Below are 16,471 nucleotides of genomic sequence, written 5' to 3'. Positions count from 1 at the left end.
ATTCTCCGTATGTCCTGTACATGTGGCAGAATCGACAAATAAAGTTGACTTTGACTTTGACTTTTGACTTTGTTTCAGTTGGTCCCTTTAGCATCGCCACAGCAGATCTGTCAACATATCAATATCCCTAGCATCCTCTTCTGTCACACCAATGCTCTTGATGTCCTTGTTTGCTACATCCATACACCTTTTCTGTGTTCTTCCTCTTGTCTTCCTGCCTGGCAGCTGCATTTTCAACACTCTTTGCCAGTATATCCACCATACCTCCTCTGCACATCTCAAAAATGCTCAACTTGACCTGTTCCTGACAGTGTGTTTTCCATTTGATGCCATAAACTTGTGACACAGTTCACATTATCTCCAAGAAAGTTCTGGCCTACTCCTACTGATACATCTCTGAATCTTTCTGACACAAGCTTTTTCTGACACGTTGGCTCAGAGATCCTTCTCTATCACTCTCTAGTTCTATCCCATCTATAATCAGCATTCTTTCCTCAGTTAAATGAGCAATGGAACAAGTGCAAAGTAAACAGAGAATAGAGGAACAGTGTTTCTCACTTTCCTAGTAGTAAGTAAGCACATGCTCAGATTTTATTAAAACATCACCTTTCTCAAGAGTTAAACATGCAACATGTTTGGACTTTACTAATTATTTTACCACTACATCAAACTGCAACAGTCACTTGCCTCACATTTAAAATAAATAAATAAATAAGAAAAATACCAAAATTCTCATAAAAATCAAATGCTTGTACATTTTGCATATCTATGTGATGACTGCAAAGTTCCAGGACACATGTTCGCACTTTTAAACAAAATAAAAATGAAAAGAAAAGAAAAAGGAACGAGAATGTTTTTTTTATCGATTTTCCTTTTGTCATTTTAAAAGCATGTTTTAGTGCTTTTCATTCTCCTTTAAATTATTGTGCAGGCTTATTTTCCTGTAAAAATTGTGGCCAATTTTCTAGCCTACTAACCTAGTTGGACACAGCATCCTGCACCTGAACATTCCAGGATCTAAAAGCTGTTGTTTACTGGACAAAGACTTAATTATAAATGTGTGTGCTCCAGATTCTAATGTGAAATACAAAAATCAGAAGTTACAAACTTAAGGGTCAATTTTGATAACCCAGTTTCTAACAAAAATAGACAAAATGTTAACAGCCTACAGCAGTCTAGAATTTACCACTCAATAGAATATGGCACAGTTACAATTGTAGCCAGGTAACAACAGTTTGTTATTTGCAGTACTGTGATTTGTGGTTGAATTGTGCATGTCAGTGGGACTCCCACACTACTAAGAAGCAGACACATCTCCACATGTAACTTTAGCAAGGAAGGAGCTCTATCCAGAAGTAAAGTAAATCTCAACTCCTCTTTATCTATAGTGACCCTTCCCTGGAGTTGATTGTAAATGAAAATGTATTAGAATTAATTATTCATTCATCTGTTTATTGGAATAGCATTTCAGCAGTTTCTGAAATACTCAGGCCACCCTGTCCAGCATCAACAATCACGCTATATTCAAAATCACTTCGATTTCCTTGTGTTTGGCTAAACACTCGTTACTCTTTTTTTAATGAAGAGAAAGAGAATTGATTAACTGCAAAATAATTCAGTGTTGATTTGGTGTCATGAAAAGTAGGTTTTGAAAGCGTGAGCAAAAGTTTTGAGGATTATGATTTTCTGATCAGCACTAGACACGAAGCAGCCATCGTTGTATTTTTACTCAGTTGTATATAGTATTTGTATTTGTATTCTATTTTTATCTTAATTGTATATTTATTTTATTTTATTCTACTGTATATAGTATTTTATTTTATTCTATTCTGTACAGTTGTGTACTGTATTTATTCTTATTGTATTCTAATTTTTGCCTCATAACTTTTGCACTGTCCACTTCCTGCTGTGACAAAACAAATTTCCCACGTGTGGGACTAATAAAGGTTATCTTATCTTATCTTATTGAGACAGAGAATCATTTGGTTGTAGGCATTTTCATGAATTACATGTTTATCTGAGTTTGGCACTAGTTCTTTTTTCGTGTAACAAACTCAGTGAGCCAAGTGCCCAACAAAAGAAAATTATGGATTTTTCTTTTTCAAGAAAGCTTCCCACTTTGCACAGGGCTCAAAATAGTTATAATATCTGGTTCTTACCCATCTTCAAATGTACATATTCAGCAGAAACTGGCAATAACTATCATGGATACAGAATTATGTTTTTTATGTTATGTTTTTGCATGACTATAATTTTAAAAGTTTTGAACAAATGGTGTATCATAGGTAATAGGGTTCATATCGTACTGATATCAAGATAACAGTTCTTGACCCTCTCAAAAACACTGCCGGAAAGGTGTATTAGAGCTTATAAAGACTTCCTCTACTCACACCTCTCACCACGTTGGATTTGATGCACAATCCACACCTTGAAATGACACAAAGCAGACAAGGCATTGTGGGAGAGAAATTGAAATAGCCTATCCATTTCAAATACAACAGAATAGCTCAAGGCAAAGAAGTTGCATGGGCCATCTCACTGCGCTCGACCAATATTGATCGAGAGAACAGATCATCCCTTTATGCAAAGGACAAAAAAAGTACAAAGATTATATTGATTTCATGTCGAAATATTCAGGAAACTAAGAAGTGTGATTTATGTAAGCTTCCTACATTTATATTTATATAAGTGTTATTTTTATAAGGGAAAAAAAGGTTGACGCAAATGTTAATGAAAGGTGTATAAATAAGACCTTTATCCATATCTGTAATACTGTGTTTTAGGCCACAAGTGTTACCAAAGTATGAATTCAACTCATCTCAATGAAAGGTGCCCAGACATTATAGCATTATCAACCTGCATCTTTTCTGTGTTGCTCATTCTTGTGCAAGTGGACACCAGCGGTGTATATATAATAAAATCAGTGTTTAGGCTCACTAATGAATTGTTTGGGAGGGGCTTTTGCAATCAGAAAGAACAAATCGATCTATAATTTATCACACATCAAAGTCAAAGCAGTGCAAATCATTATTTTATTTAATACAAATAACTAAACAAATGACAAGAACATGTAAAATAGATCCATCAAAATAATTGGAAAAAAAGATGTATTGCAAATGAGCAAGCCAGTTACAGTAAATTACAATCATGATGAGCATGAGACTGTACACGATTCTTATTTATTTTAACTCATAAGCCCAGGTGACCTTCGATCCATGTTAATGCGTGCCAGGTTTGTATCCTTTACATCACTTTCTGGTTCGGATGTAGTTCTCTAAAATCTTCATCAACAAGTCCGCCTCCTGAAAGAGAGAGCATGACATTGCGAGTTAGTATATTATAACACAGAAACAGCCTTTTGACATCTTATATCAAAAACGTGGGAAAGTTTTCTCGCCTGATTTTTCGAACGACTTTCTTGTGTATCCATCTGCGCTTGCAGCGCCACCCGCAGAAACTCTTGGAAAAGCTCCCCGAGCGCACTCTGCTCTGCAGGAAGGGTGACTTCCAGCGCATCGGCACCTTGGTCCTCATTTGAAGGCAGCATAGGAGTATCCACGACACTCTTCTTGCCCATGAAATGTCCTTCCAAATCGAAGAAACACCCATTAATTATTGCTTAAACTAAGCAAAAATTGGAAGACATAAGACATAATAACTTTTCAAAAAAACATAACACAATAAAAATGTTTTTTAAAAAAAGAAAAGAAAAAGAAGGAAACATGCTATCTATTAAAATACATACAAAGATGAGATGGAACCCAACATAAATACGACCCATGTGTCTACAGTGTAACTTCAGATATTCTTACCTGTAGCCCAAAGATTGCCTCTTGGATGCACTTTGATTTTTGCAACTTTATTTCTGAGCTCAGTCAGGTCGAAACTCACTGCAGCGGTGAAAGAAAATAAAACAAGATATGTAAACAAGCCACACTGGCAGACATTATTCAGTGTAAACCCTCTCATTTCAGCGTGTCAACTAGTGAAGTGTCCTCCAGCGCGCAAATTTCCAAGTGTCTCCTGTTGGTTGTAGATTGCTCCGATGTATCCAGCTTTTATAGGCTCTCCCGACCGGGGTGGGCTCTTTGTATGATGCTATATTTTTCAGTCAGCTTGCTGCATAAATTGAAATGAAGACAGTTGAGTCATTCTCAAGGTTTTGTTGGTCTGCGCGTCGGGCTGTGCGTATTTCACGCGCCACGCGGTTATTCTTACTCAGAGCAGACAGGAACCTTTGCTGAAAAACACTGCTCTGACCAAGCTATGAACAGCAACATACCGGTACACATATGTGTGTTTATTAACTGAAATAAAATTCTGTATTTGGAATTGTTTTCAGAAGTTCCGGAAAATGGAAAAGGTATATGCGTGGATGCATATGGCATTTCTTTTAAGAGAATTCAATCAAATGCGTCATCATGACCTTTTAGTTTATTTTTAATCTGTATGATTCTATATAGCATCGCAGTAGACTATATTTTAACTATTAGTATAAAAGTGTCATAGGTGACCAAAAACTAATGATTTTTTAAATGTTGTGCACTGTTGGTGCAAATTGCTGGTTAGAGCCACAAAATTACACAGGGGGTAGCTAATGCTTTCCTCTCCAGCATAATCACACATATAATCATTTCCTGCTAAGGTCCCTACACCCCTTCTCTCTCCCATGGCCATGCCTAGCCCCTTACAATGAGCAACATGACATTTGGCCAGTTGCAACATGCCACTGTGATCACCGTCAGTTCTCCGTGGACAAGAGAACCTGCTGATTCTCACTGCTAATTTAGAGCTGAAAAGACAGATGGCCTCTCTGTCACTTCAGGGTGCTAAAGTTACAAGTATAGTGAAAGAGCTGCAGTTTTAAATCTTGCTCTTTTATAACCTTTCACATTAGCACACAATCTTGTGATTTCATAAATTGTGCACAGCTGAATGTCAGTTTAATTAGGAAACCACCTCACCATCAAGACAAACCTATGTTCACAGATTAAATGGTAAGAGACAGCCACGGCTGCCTTACGATATGTGGACATCAGCATCTAAGGGTCAAAATAATAGATTTAGACACGAAAGTCTACAATTAACTTCATGGATTGACTAATGCTTGGGGTTACTTGGATTTGCTTTGTTCATTGAAGGCCAAACCAAAATTAATTAACAAAGCTTGGTTCAAAAATCAGGGTTTGAGAAAATACTTCTTTAACACTTCATAACTCATATGAAAGTTTAGTGTCTGAAGTCAAGACTGCATCATATTTATGAAATATTGGTTTATAAATATACATGGCTTCAAATGGAAGTGGCAATCCACACCTAACAAGGTCGTCTCTCAGGTCAAAGGAAAACTGCAAATGCAATCAATTTCAATCCGAGTTCAGGTGCCTTAACACAATTTCAAGTGGATCCATAGTAAAATTATAGTTTACACCTCCCACTATATGATTACATATTAAAGCTGGATATCCAAGATTTGATTGCAAGTGTGTTGATGTCATCAACAACCATTTCTGCAGTCATTAAAGCTCAGCCCATAGAAATAAAACACTGGACCCCACTCCACTGACCTTTAAATAGAAATTTACCAAACAAGCCATTACACCATTTAATTTGCAACAAAATGTGCGAGCAGCAAATTATCTCTGGCACAGCCCCAGTTTCTCTCTCTCACACAGCCCCAGTTTCTCTCTCTCACACAGCCCCAGTTTCTCTCTCTCACACACACACAAGAATCAGATGGTGAATTTATGGGGGGTGGGGACACACAAACAAACCCCAAAACCAGAAAGAACTAATTATTTACCATCAAAACTCTTAACTTTCTTTACCAATTCCACATGAAGAAATACATGAATTCTATAGCATTACTAACAATGCTTGAAAACTTTAATGACAACCAGCAACAGAAATACAAAAACTCATTTTTCAAATATTTGAAGAACTCCAAACAAATAGCAAATAAACTGTATAATTTCTTTTTTACGAGAAGGTATAAGATGTTTGACACTGATTTCAACAGGCAGAGGAAAAAAGAAATCACAGAGACACAGAGTAAAATAATTCATAGTGGATGGTAACCAGATTTCATATTTAATTTTCATTCATATTCAGTTGTCATAAAATACTTCACATATTGGTCACATAAGACAATGAATTTAACAGGAAAGAAACGACTGAATTAGTCATTAAGAACGCCGTTTCACTTTCCAAAGATTACAAATAAAGAGCGACTACATGCTAGTTTTAGCCTAATTCCCTCACAAAAATATTTTTAAAGCTTGGATATTTCAAATGTAAACACCCTATCCACATTTCTACAAAATGTTCAAACAAATGGTACAAAAAGCCAGTTGGGTTTGACAAAGTCTAACTTAATTCTGTTCTGAAAGGCATGACTGAGGTTTCCTGGACGTAGTTTATCCTTCTCAAGTGCTGAAGCTTGGGCACCTCACTCCCGATGGACCAACACAAATAGACCCAGCAAGAAGAGCACAGCGTACTGCAGAATTATAGCAGAGGAAGAAGAAATCAGAACACATTCTACATTTTTAAGCCTAAAAACCAGAGATTGTTTGCAGCCAACATACTTTAAACTTGGGGTAATCATTCATGAGGATGGTGACAATTCCGATGTATGGCACAAACCTGGAAATGATTAAAAAGAAAATGCTGTTAAATGTTATTGACACATACTGTAACACAATGTAATCCACATAAACAAAACGTCTAAAACTTCCTTCAATGAATTTTAGAATGAGCAAGTATGAATGTTACACTGGATTTAAAATGCTGTTTTAAGCACTTACATTTACTTGTTGTAGCTATTAAGTGCATAAGCTTCAAAGTCAACAGAATAAACTTCTATATTCAAGCGAGTGGCCTGTTATTCAGTATCGAGACCAACCTAACATTAAAGCTTCCTTAGATGCATTTGTTTTTTAAACCTACATGGACTGTTTTCCTGCTTGTACTGTTCTGGACCACTCGCTATGTAGTATGTGTGTGTAAACTATTCATATTGTTCTTCTGGCTAGATTTAGATAAGGAAATGTGTTAATTAGCTGTCACACAACAGTTTCCTTTTGGATCTTGGCTTTAACCTGGTTCACAAACAACACCTAAAACTTTTCATTCGTTTCCATGTCCAGCAAGAAGTTTTTCAATATTCCAGGATAAGCAGAAAAAAATGTAGCTTCACAATGGGACTTCACCAACCAATAGTGGCTGTTATATTAGTTACATATATTTATAAATATACAGTCCAAGTGTGGAACACCCAATCATCGCAATATAACACAAAGTTGGTGAAAAGCAAACGATACTGATGTCATATGAAGCATAAACCCTTGTGAATTCATTTATCCTGCTTTGATCCAAATGAAAGTGACAACAGTTGCACTCGAGAGCCAATAACAAAGCAGGCCACAAAAACATTTAAAGGTTATGGCCACAGTACATTGCTTTCTCCTTATGGTGTTTTTATGCTCGCCGTGCACCCCCATCATGGGTAGTCACATGCCGATTTTGATCTCACATCACAATGCCTGTGGCACTTTTGCCAAACATGCACCTCGATTTTGTAACCTGGCACATTGTGCCACAGCCGCTGCAGCAGGATTTAGACAACAAGTCTATCACAGTGTTGATTTCCACTGCTACTTTAATTGATATTCCACTACAGAAGCTCAGAGATGCACAGATATACAGAGGGAGATGTTGATTTTGTTGATAAAATGCTGTGCAAGTGTTTCCTTCCAGTTTTGACTTCCTCTCTTCCTATATCAGCGCTTATGTGGCGCTATTGTCTGAGGGGCAACACCTATCATTCAGGGTAATACTGCAACAGCTTCCCGTGCCTTAATGGCAGGCATAAATAAAAGCAACTGTGTGACAATATCGCAGCAGCATGCAAAGCAACCACTGCGAAGAGTATATCTTAATACCTTATCCATCGAGGCTGATTTCTTTCTAGTTCTGATTTTTTGCTTGTGTCCTTCTCACTACTGGTAGCATAAGATGGTACACGCAGCACCTTTGGGCTGTACAGGTAAACCATCTCTTAGCACATCCATATACATACCATGCAGGAGCAAAAACCTTACAAGAAGGTTTACTGTGTCTTCAACTACAGTCGCAAGCATTATGTAACTTCAATCGAATTCTCTAAGAATATGGCTTCCCAGGCTATCGCTGAGCCTCCAGAACTGGTCATGCTAGATGATGTTGCAGAGAGTATAACATCACCACAACTCTGGACTCTTTCACATCTACACATGTTTATTTTGAACCTGCTCTCACCTGTGACAAGACTAGAGCATCAGTCGACATAGCGTTTTCAGTGGGAGAAATGTGAAATGAAAAGTCATTGTGCAATGTATTGTTTCTAAAGTTGGAGAACCTGCAGTCAACTGAGGCTGAAAAAGTCACTTGGATGAGTGACGAAAAGTTTCTCCCACTGAAAACGCTACGTCCAGATGAACAGAATCAACCTTTTGGGATACATTTTATTGGAGTTATCTGTATCAAATATGTTTTAGGACATCTGTCCTCCTATGCATTTTTTCCCAACCAAAATACTTACCCCCTAGCTCGTCCCACCACATCTTTTTTCTCCAGCCAGTGTTGACCCTGCTTGTACAGCCCTCTGTCATCAACTGCGTTGTTGTCCCCTTTGGTCAAGAACTTAATGTCTCCATTTTCCCTGTGAACAAAGTATCAGCATGATTTTCAGACCGCAGCGTCACTAAATACCCATTTCAATACTGTGTAAGGATGAGGATTCATGTGTGTAATATAACAGAGGCTTCCTAGAACATTAAATACAAAACTGGTGACAAATCAAAGGAAATCCAACAAAGTGCAGCAAGGTGTTAGATCACAACATGCTACATTAATAGCTTAACTTTCTGCTGCTCTTGAGTGCCCCATCCTTTTCACCACATCAGTCAAAATATAATAAAATTCCGGTTTAACAGATGGGAATGGGAATCCAACCTAACAAAACAACACTCATAAAATACACATTCATACTTTTCATGAATCTTTAGTACTCTGTGTACTATTGGGATCTCTCTGCCTTCTATCCTGAAGACAACAATCTCTCCAACTCTGATTGGATCCTCTACCCGGTTGGTCAGAAACAAGAGGTCTCCTCTGTGGAAAGCTGGCTCCATACTTCCACTGAAATACAAAAGATGCCCACATTAGTAAAGCTGGCAACATTTAATTTTTTTAAGTTTGGAATAAGCATTAATGCCTACTTTAAAAATGACAGTTTTATGCTGCATAGCTTATATAAGGTTAAAAATAAATCAAGACACTAGCTAAGAAATTTTTAATTGGGTTATAAAACAAGTTTACCTATGCCAATATGAATCTTACTTACACAGGGTCATAAAGTAATCTGAATCACAGTCATTACCAGCTTTGGCAAATAATGGCGTACATAAAGTGGTAAACATGCCCCTCGCTCAGTCTTGAAACCTGTTGCTGCTATCAGATGTAAGTAAACAGTTAAAATTCTAACTTTCAGCATCTTGATTTTCACTTAAATATACGCTTTACATGATTTGCAAATCATCACATCCTGTTTGAAATTAACAGTTTACACAGCTTCACAACAATGAAACAGTTCATTTAATTCATAAAGAGTATGTTGTCAACCCCCAAAACTATACAAAACGCCATATAAGAAAGAGCTAATAAAAGTATACAGGAAAACTGAGCTTTGCATCCTAATAGGATAAGGCAGTGTTGAGTGTACAGTAAAGCATGGAGAGAGTGAGGGGGGAATGACACATGGTGCATCTGAACTCAGTCTGCTGCACATTCTTGGACAACCATGTGAGCTCAAACGCATTAAAATGTAAAGAAGAAATGTGCCTTTTGAAGGATGTGTACAACTCTCCTAATATGTACTTCAAAAATCATAACGTTACCCACTTCTAAGGTATAAAGCTTAATATCCTTGGAGAATATCATTGTTTTTTTATCTGCAAGAAAGTCCAATCACCACCATATGGAACATGGTTCTTTACTACACAGAGGAATTTCCTCCAGTTTACACAAACATAAATTATCAGCAGATATTAAAAAGGGACAAGATTTAAAGTAACAACAAAAACACCGAACTCACCTGAGAACAACAACAATAGGACTCTCACTGCCAGTGACAACCATGAGTCCCTTCCAGATCATCAGCGCAGAGGAAACAATCATACCAAAATTCAGCACCTGATAGTAGAGCTGCAAACAAAACGAGGGAAAAAAACTAGTTATTTCAAAATACAAGTCTGCATGCTTAACAAGTATAAACTAGCCCAACTTACTGAACACGGCAACATTGCTGTGCGTTTGTGAATTCAGTGGTGATTCATTTTTAGCACATTCGGCATTTGACTTTTGCTAGCGGTGCTATGACAGTAATGTTAAACCAGGAAACCAGCTAGCTACACCAAAGTCATCTATTTTTATTTTATTTTTTACACGTGGTTAAAATAGGCCCTTCGTAATGCATTAGAGAGGACGAGCTTTAAAATATAAATGCGCATGAAACAAAACACTTTTGATGGCGCAGAGAGGTTGCAACGGTAAAAACGGGGTCGGCGGCTAGTCATCATTAGCTATGAGCTCACTTGCCATACAAAGAGGTGGCCGTGAACTAACGGTCTGGTACCTACCTGCCGCTTATTCATGCGACGAACATCGTCGAGAAAGTCTAACGATAACATCTTTGCAAAACTAGGGTGTAGAAAAAGTCCTAAATCACATTAAAACGTTTACAGTGACGACCATATGGATGCACGGTCGGGCAGTAAAACTTGCATCCGAAACTTCCGGGTGCGCTCCACCGGAAGTCCCGCCCGCGCAACAGTGCTGTGTTGAGGTGTCAGTTCAGGATACGAGACGCGAGCAGAGGGGGGTTTCCAAAAAAGGACACCACACTGTCTGCAAGCGTGCAGCTGGCTGCTGTGTTTTCTGTTGGAGTTTACTGTAGAATTTAAGATATGTCCTGAAAATGAAAACAATGAACATGGACACTATATTGAAAAAAGGACAAAAAAGGACACATCCATTTTTCATTCTCTTTTTTAATTCAAAATGAAATATATACATAACAAATATATACATAGATATATATTATTTTAAATTAGTTAAAAAATAAAAGTCTAGGAAATATATAAATATATTTGCACACTTTGTCCAAATAGAAAATTCTAAAGTAAGGCTCACTTTTGGGGGGAATGGGTGTTGGTTAACTGTGTGGCAGAGCTTTGGTGCTTTTTCACAAACAGCTCACATTTTGACAGATTTCACCTTGCGTTAACCAAAGGAATTTTAAACATCTTCTGTGGGAGAAAAAAAAAAACAATAATCAGAACACATCACACTTTATAAACCATGTCTGTGAAGGTTCTCAGTCATCCAGTTCTCGTAGTCTAAGGAGCTTGGAAAGAAAAGCGCTTGGACTTCTTTAAGTTGCTTGAAGACGTTTCACCTCTCATCTGAGAAGCTTCTTCAGTTCATTTTTTAAACCACTTCCTTATGTTGCACACACACATCCACATACCCACATTTCTTAATTATTGAATTCAATATTGCTATGGGGTTGTATTTCTAGTGTTTGACACGGGCCCCTTAGGCCCAGCATCAGGTTGGATGAGTTTGGTGTGGGAGAATGTGACTGGCCCGCTCAGAGCCCCAACCTCAAACCCTGAAAGCTTTTGTGATAAACTAGAAGGGAAATTGCAAGTCAGGTGTTCTTGTCCAACATCAGTGTGTGACCTCACAAAAGCTCTCCTTAGATAGGAAGACATTCCCACAAACACACTTCAAAATCTTGCAGAAAGGCGTCCCAAGAGACTGGAAGCTGTTGTAGGTGCAAAAAAGGGTAAAAGTTTAGAAAGGGCTCTCAGAAAAGCTCCTTTAGTAGGTGTAATATGTAGGTGGCTCAATACTTTGGCTGATATAGTGTATGGCAGTACTGAATGTTAATAATCATTTTCAGTGTCCTGCCTTAGAAGATTTGTGCAGGTTAATTATTTCTTTGGAATAAGATTGATTTTCAATATTCACTGGCGTGTGTTCTCTGCTTCCTTTTTCACCAAATCCTGGCTTATTTCTAGACCCCAATTGCTCTGCTTACATTATCAGTTATGTACTAACTTTGGCTGATATTTGGTTTGTGGACAGGTAGTCCTCATTGAGTTTATAGGATCTTTTTTAGTAGCAATTTCCTGTTACTCATTTGATTTGAAAACCAGCACAATTGGCTCATCAGTGCAAAATCACTACAGAGTTGTGATGTCCTAACCTTCCAGATTGCATCAGAGTCCCTGAGTCATTACTTTCACATTACTGAGTGCAGCTTTAAATGTTCACAGTGCAAACAGCAGCCATCCTGTTTCCACTTGTGATCCAGATGAAGTAAAGCTTGTAAACTGTGATGTACTTATTGTGACTGGGATAGTGTCATTATCTAAACAGCCAACCATAAAATAATCACTTAAACTAATAATTTATTACATTAATTGCTGCCTTAAAGGTGGCTAAAGTTTATTCTGCAAATTAAATAGCAAATGTAATTGCATTGACTTTCCACTGCAACTTTAAATAATGCGTCTCCTAATTAAAAGTGCAATAATGTAACAAAAATGACCAGTAATTATTAACCATTTTCTTCTATCATAGACTACATCTAATTTCCTAGAGGAAGTGCGTTTGACTGAGCAAGTGATAACATAATTAGTGGACACACACGTGAAACCTACAAACATTGCTTGGTTGTTGACTTAGTCTGATAACATGATCAGTAGAATATATGTCACGTGTGTTTGAGCCACAATTAAAAAGCCATTTAATTGTGTTTTTGTTCCCAATTTGTTCCAAAGTCCATTTTAAATTCTGCTTTTTTCCAAATAGGGTTATGTATATTTGGATATGTGTTTGAGTAACACTATTGGATTTATGTGACACATTGTCATCTGATATGTATGCATATTATTGACAGGGCTGATCTCATGCAACTGTGGGGGCCTAAATCTACAATAAAAGGTAAGCTTTAAAAAAAAAAAAAAAAGCAAATATACTATGGTTTGTGCTTATTATGCACAACCTCCAAATGCAGGAAATGCAGCTGTCCAGTTCGCACACACCACAGAATTTAGTTATTCATTAATGTCTGTTTGGCTTCACAATTGGTAACCTCTAGAGTAACTGCTTTTGTTTATTCCTTAAAGACCAATGCGACTTAAATTCTGTTTGAATTTATATTTTCGTAAAAGCACAAATTATCAAAACAGACTATTGGACTGAATTTGTTTGTCATGTCTTTACGCTCTGTTACAATAGTTAAATTGTAGTCTTGTAACTACTAAAGGTTAACATTATGATGCAGAGAATGCTGTTGTTCCTGTGTGTTGTTTATTGGTGTTAAAGCAGTCTTCCTCCTTTGAATAAAGGACAGCTTTAATAAGGTGATGGGTTGTTCTTTCCAAGTCATACTAAATATAGCAGGGGTGCTGATTGGTATTGTGAAAATTACATTTAGCTGATTTACTGAAGCCGTTCACCTGCATTCTACAATGAACACGAATATCCCTACAAAACTTTTACATGATATCCCAGGGATGTTGTAGACATACCCTTTGACTCCCTGTTGTCAAAACAGGTTGCTGTCTCCTCTATGTATCATCACTGCTTTCTTGTCTCCAACATACAGTATGTAGACAACATTGATTTTATTTAGATTTAGCCTTTAAGCTCTCCTGTGAGAGAAAATAACCCGAGATATGTATCAGAACTGTTTTGTTTCATAGTCAGAAAAAGCTTCCTGTGATATGGTAGAATAACTCACCACTGGCAGTCAACTTAGCGATGCCACTGAGACCACTGGCAGCCTGCGACTTTTGGAGAACTGGAGATAAAACTTTTTTCAAATGCCAGCTAGTCTGTGGCATTTAGGAATGTGTGATCCTTTTCATATAATCTACCTAAATGGTCACACCCATGATGAACCAGCAATGGTAATTGAGGTCAGTCAGCCACAACAATGTGAGTCAAATAGTCAGCTCTGTAAGAGAGCACGGTCTCTCTGTTTCTGCTTATATCCTGTTTTTCTATTTTAAACCTATTTTGAACCTTGCACAGCCTGTAAAGAGCATTTTTATTCTTTCACAGGTTTCTGCCAGTGTTCTCTGCTGAAAGTATCGAATGCAAATAAGCTCCTTTGTGATCATCATGTTTTATATATTGCCACATAATAAGCCAGAGTGTGAAAATCAACGCTGCAAATGTGTTTAATGTGCTAAGGATCTGGGTGCTGAGTGTGAGATCTTGACATTAACTCAACATTACGTCCTATTAAGTGAAATGGAACTTCCTTTGGCTTAAATGTGCCAGTAAAATTTCTACAGTTTGTGACTAATAATTCCCTCATTTACTGTGTCATGTCATGAGTATTAATGCTTAGTTCACGGCTAGTGATCGAGCTCCTTATTGCATTTTATCAGAGCTACTCAGTGCACCATGAAGAGCAGTGTCAGTGCAGCTTTTCTCTGTAATTTTCTCACCTCACCCATACTTTTTTTTATTAATGTCTTGTAAGAAACAGTTGGATCATATCATTAGTGCACATCATTTTCTGACGCAGAACAAAGGTACAGAGGTATAGAGCATTGTCAGAATGAAGATGATGTTAATTAAATTCTTAAGCAACATTAATTTTAAATACATTTTTTTCATTCGGTGGCAGTTTTGTGGTAGAAATATGATTATTTAAAATATTTAAAAAATGCTAACTCTCTCAAGTAGCATAAAAATGTACTCAGTAGTTTTAAGCCCAAACAAATGTGACATTAACACTAAGAGACACTTCTCATTTTGGCCCACTACAGCATAATATTCACCTAAAAATTAGTCAAGTTTAAAAGAGACATACTTTAGATGTCCAGTTAAAACAGACAGAGTTTAATGTCAGTGTGAAAGTGTTTTTTCTCTCTCTTAGTTTTTGTCAAGAGCACAGTGATTGAACTAACAGTAGGTGGCAGGAGTGTTGTGTCTTCCTCATCTTGTTACCACGCCTCAGTCACACTTCATCCATGGTAAATTAATAAAGTAATGAATGAAGCAGACCGTCTTCAGTGTCATGTGAACATGATAGCTATTTATTAATCTGTATAGCTCATGGGCCAGTCGGTTCGTTTTTTTTTTCTATTTGACATTAAATAAAGATTTGCTCTTATTGTTAAGATTGTTTGTTTTTCCCCAGCTTGCTGGAAAGTCTTTTATTGCTATTATCCATGCTTATGTATAGTTACCTGTTTTTATGAGGCTATCAAAGACCTTTTTTGTTCATTTCCATGATATAAAGATATATCAGCTGTAAATTACCTATGAATTAGTTACATACTGTAGTTGAATAAGCTTCAAGGAAGTATATTTTACTTGTGTCAAGTGAAAATATATTTCAAAGCTGCACTTAATTGCAAGCTATTATATTGTTTATTAAAATTGTAATGAAAGGTTTCTTTTACAGGCAAATTTGTAATGCAGTACATTCATGGTAGCGTGTAGGAAGTATGAAATGTACAACATAAAGCATCAGGTATTCACACCAATGTCTGTCATCTCTCCCCTCTGGTGACAACCTCTAACCCTCTTGTGCTACTAGACAACATAAGAGGTGACACTAAGTAACACTTTTTTGCATGAATTTAGCTTTCCAGCACTGTTCACACTTATGAGCGAGGCCACCACTTACATCAGCAATGACTCACAAAATCAAATATGATTAGTGTGATGAAGTTAGCCTTTCACGTAGTAAACACACACTGCTTGTGTGATCCTATCAAAGATATTACAGAATGTAATTGCATTTGCCCCTCAGCGGTAGTGTTATTAAACATGCAATGGCCAAATTTGAACACTATCCTGTTTCACAGGAGCCACAGCATTTGATTAGAACACAAAATCATAGACATTACAACACATTTAATGTCAGCACACACTCTTTTCACATTAATGCACATTTTTGCCACCAAGTGTTGTTTATGTTGGATTTTGTACCATCAGTTAGATGATTTACTCATTCCAAGATGTGCTGTATACTGATGCTCCACTAATGTGACTTGAAAGACAAGACAAATATATTGTTGTATACATTTTCTGCTGTAGGTAGGAAAAATAAAGCTAAAGCATTTAGAATTTTAAAAACTGTCTTAAGCTGTTCTCATGCTGTAATTAGAAACTTCATGCTTTGATGAGATTTCAAAGAGTCTGCATTAATAACAAGGGTCACTGAGATACAATCTTACTAATCTTTCTAAGTAAAATACATATATGATAATGAGTGAAAGCTGATGTCTGAGACAGAGTGGGATGGCTTTTATTAGTCAGCCCACTCCATAATAGGCACATTTGTAAGAGAGACACTCCAAATTTAAAAGGTACATTTTGGACTAAGACAGAGTCT

At 37.0% G+C, this 16,471-nt stretch overlaps 2 protein-coding genes across 2 annotated transcripts; both read right to left on the bottom strand.

Annotated features, from left to right (window-relative positions):
- Window positions 1-3,034: 3,034 nt before the first annotated feature.
- On the bottom strand, window positions 3,035-3,996 carry nmbb (neuromedin Bb). Its single transcript, XM_086298558.1, has 3 exons — window positions 3,813-3,996; window positions 3,398-3,585; window positions 3,035-3,302 (listed from the first exon to the last, which is right to left on the bottom strand). The coding sequence occupies exons 1-3, from the start codon at window positions 3,967-3,969 to the stop codon at window positions 3,249-3,251; spliced, it is 399 nt and encodes a 132-aa protein (XP_086154684.1). The 5' UTR covers window positions 3,970-3,996; the 3' UTR covers window positions 3,035-3,248.
- A 1,868-nt stretch (window positions 3,997-5,864) lies between these two features.
- Window positions 5,865-10,858, bottom strand: sec11a (SEC11 homolog A, signal peptidase complex subunit). Its single transcript, XM_086275536.1, has 6 exons — window positions 10,680-10,858; window positions 10,136-10,245; window positions 9,031-9,180; window positions 8,582-8,701; window positions 6,588-6,645; window positions 5,865-6,499 (listed from the first exon to the last, which is right to left on the bottom strand). The coding sequence occupies exons 1-6, from the start codon at window positions 10,728-10,730 to the stop codon at window positions 6,449-6,451; spliced, it is 540 nt and encodes a 179-aa protein (XP_086131662.1). The 5' UTR covers window positions 10,731-10,858; the 3' UTR covers window positions 5,865-6,448.
- Between the last annotated feature and the right edge of the window lie 5,613 nt (window positions 10,859-16,471).

Source organism: Aulonocara sp. 'chitande type north' Nkhata Bay, linkage group LG1, assembly GCF_057382095.1.
Source record: "Aulonocara sp. 'chitande type north' Nkhata Bay isolate Kocher_YH1m ecotype deep benthic linkage group LG1, A_spYH_male_GT1.1, whole genome shotgun sequence".
Classification (NCBI taxonomy): domain Eukaryota; kingdom Metazoa; phylum Chordata; class Actinopteri; order Cichliformes; family Cichlidae; genus Aulonocara; species Aulonocara sp. 'chitande type north' Nkhata Bay.
Note: the sequence above shows the minus strand (reverse complement) of the source record. Positions and strands in the feature narration are given on the sequence as shown.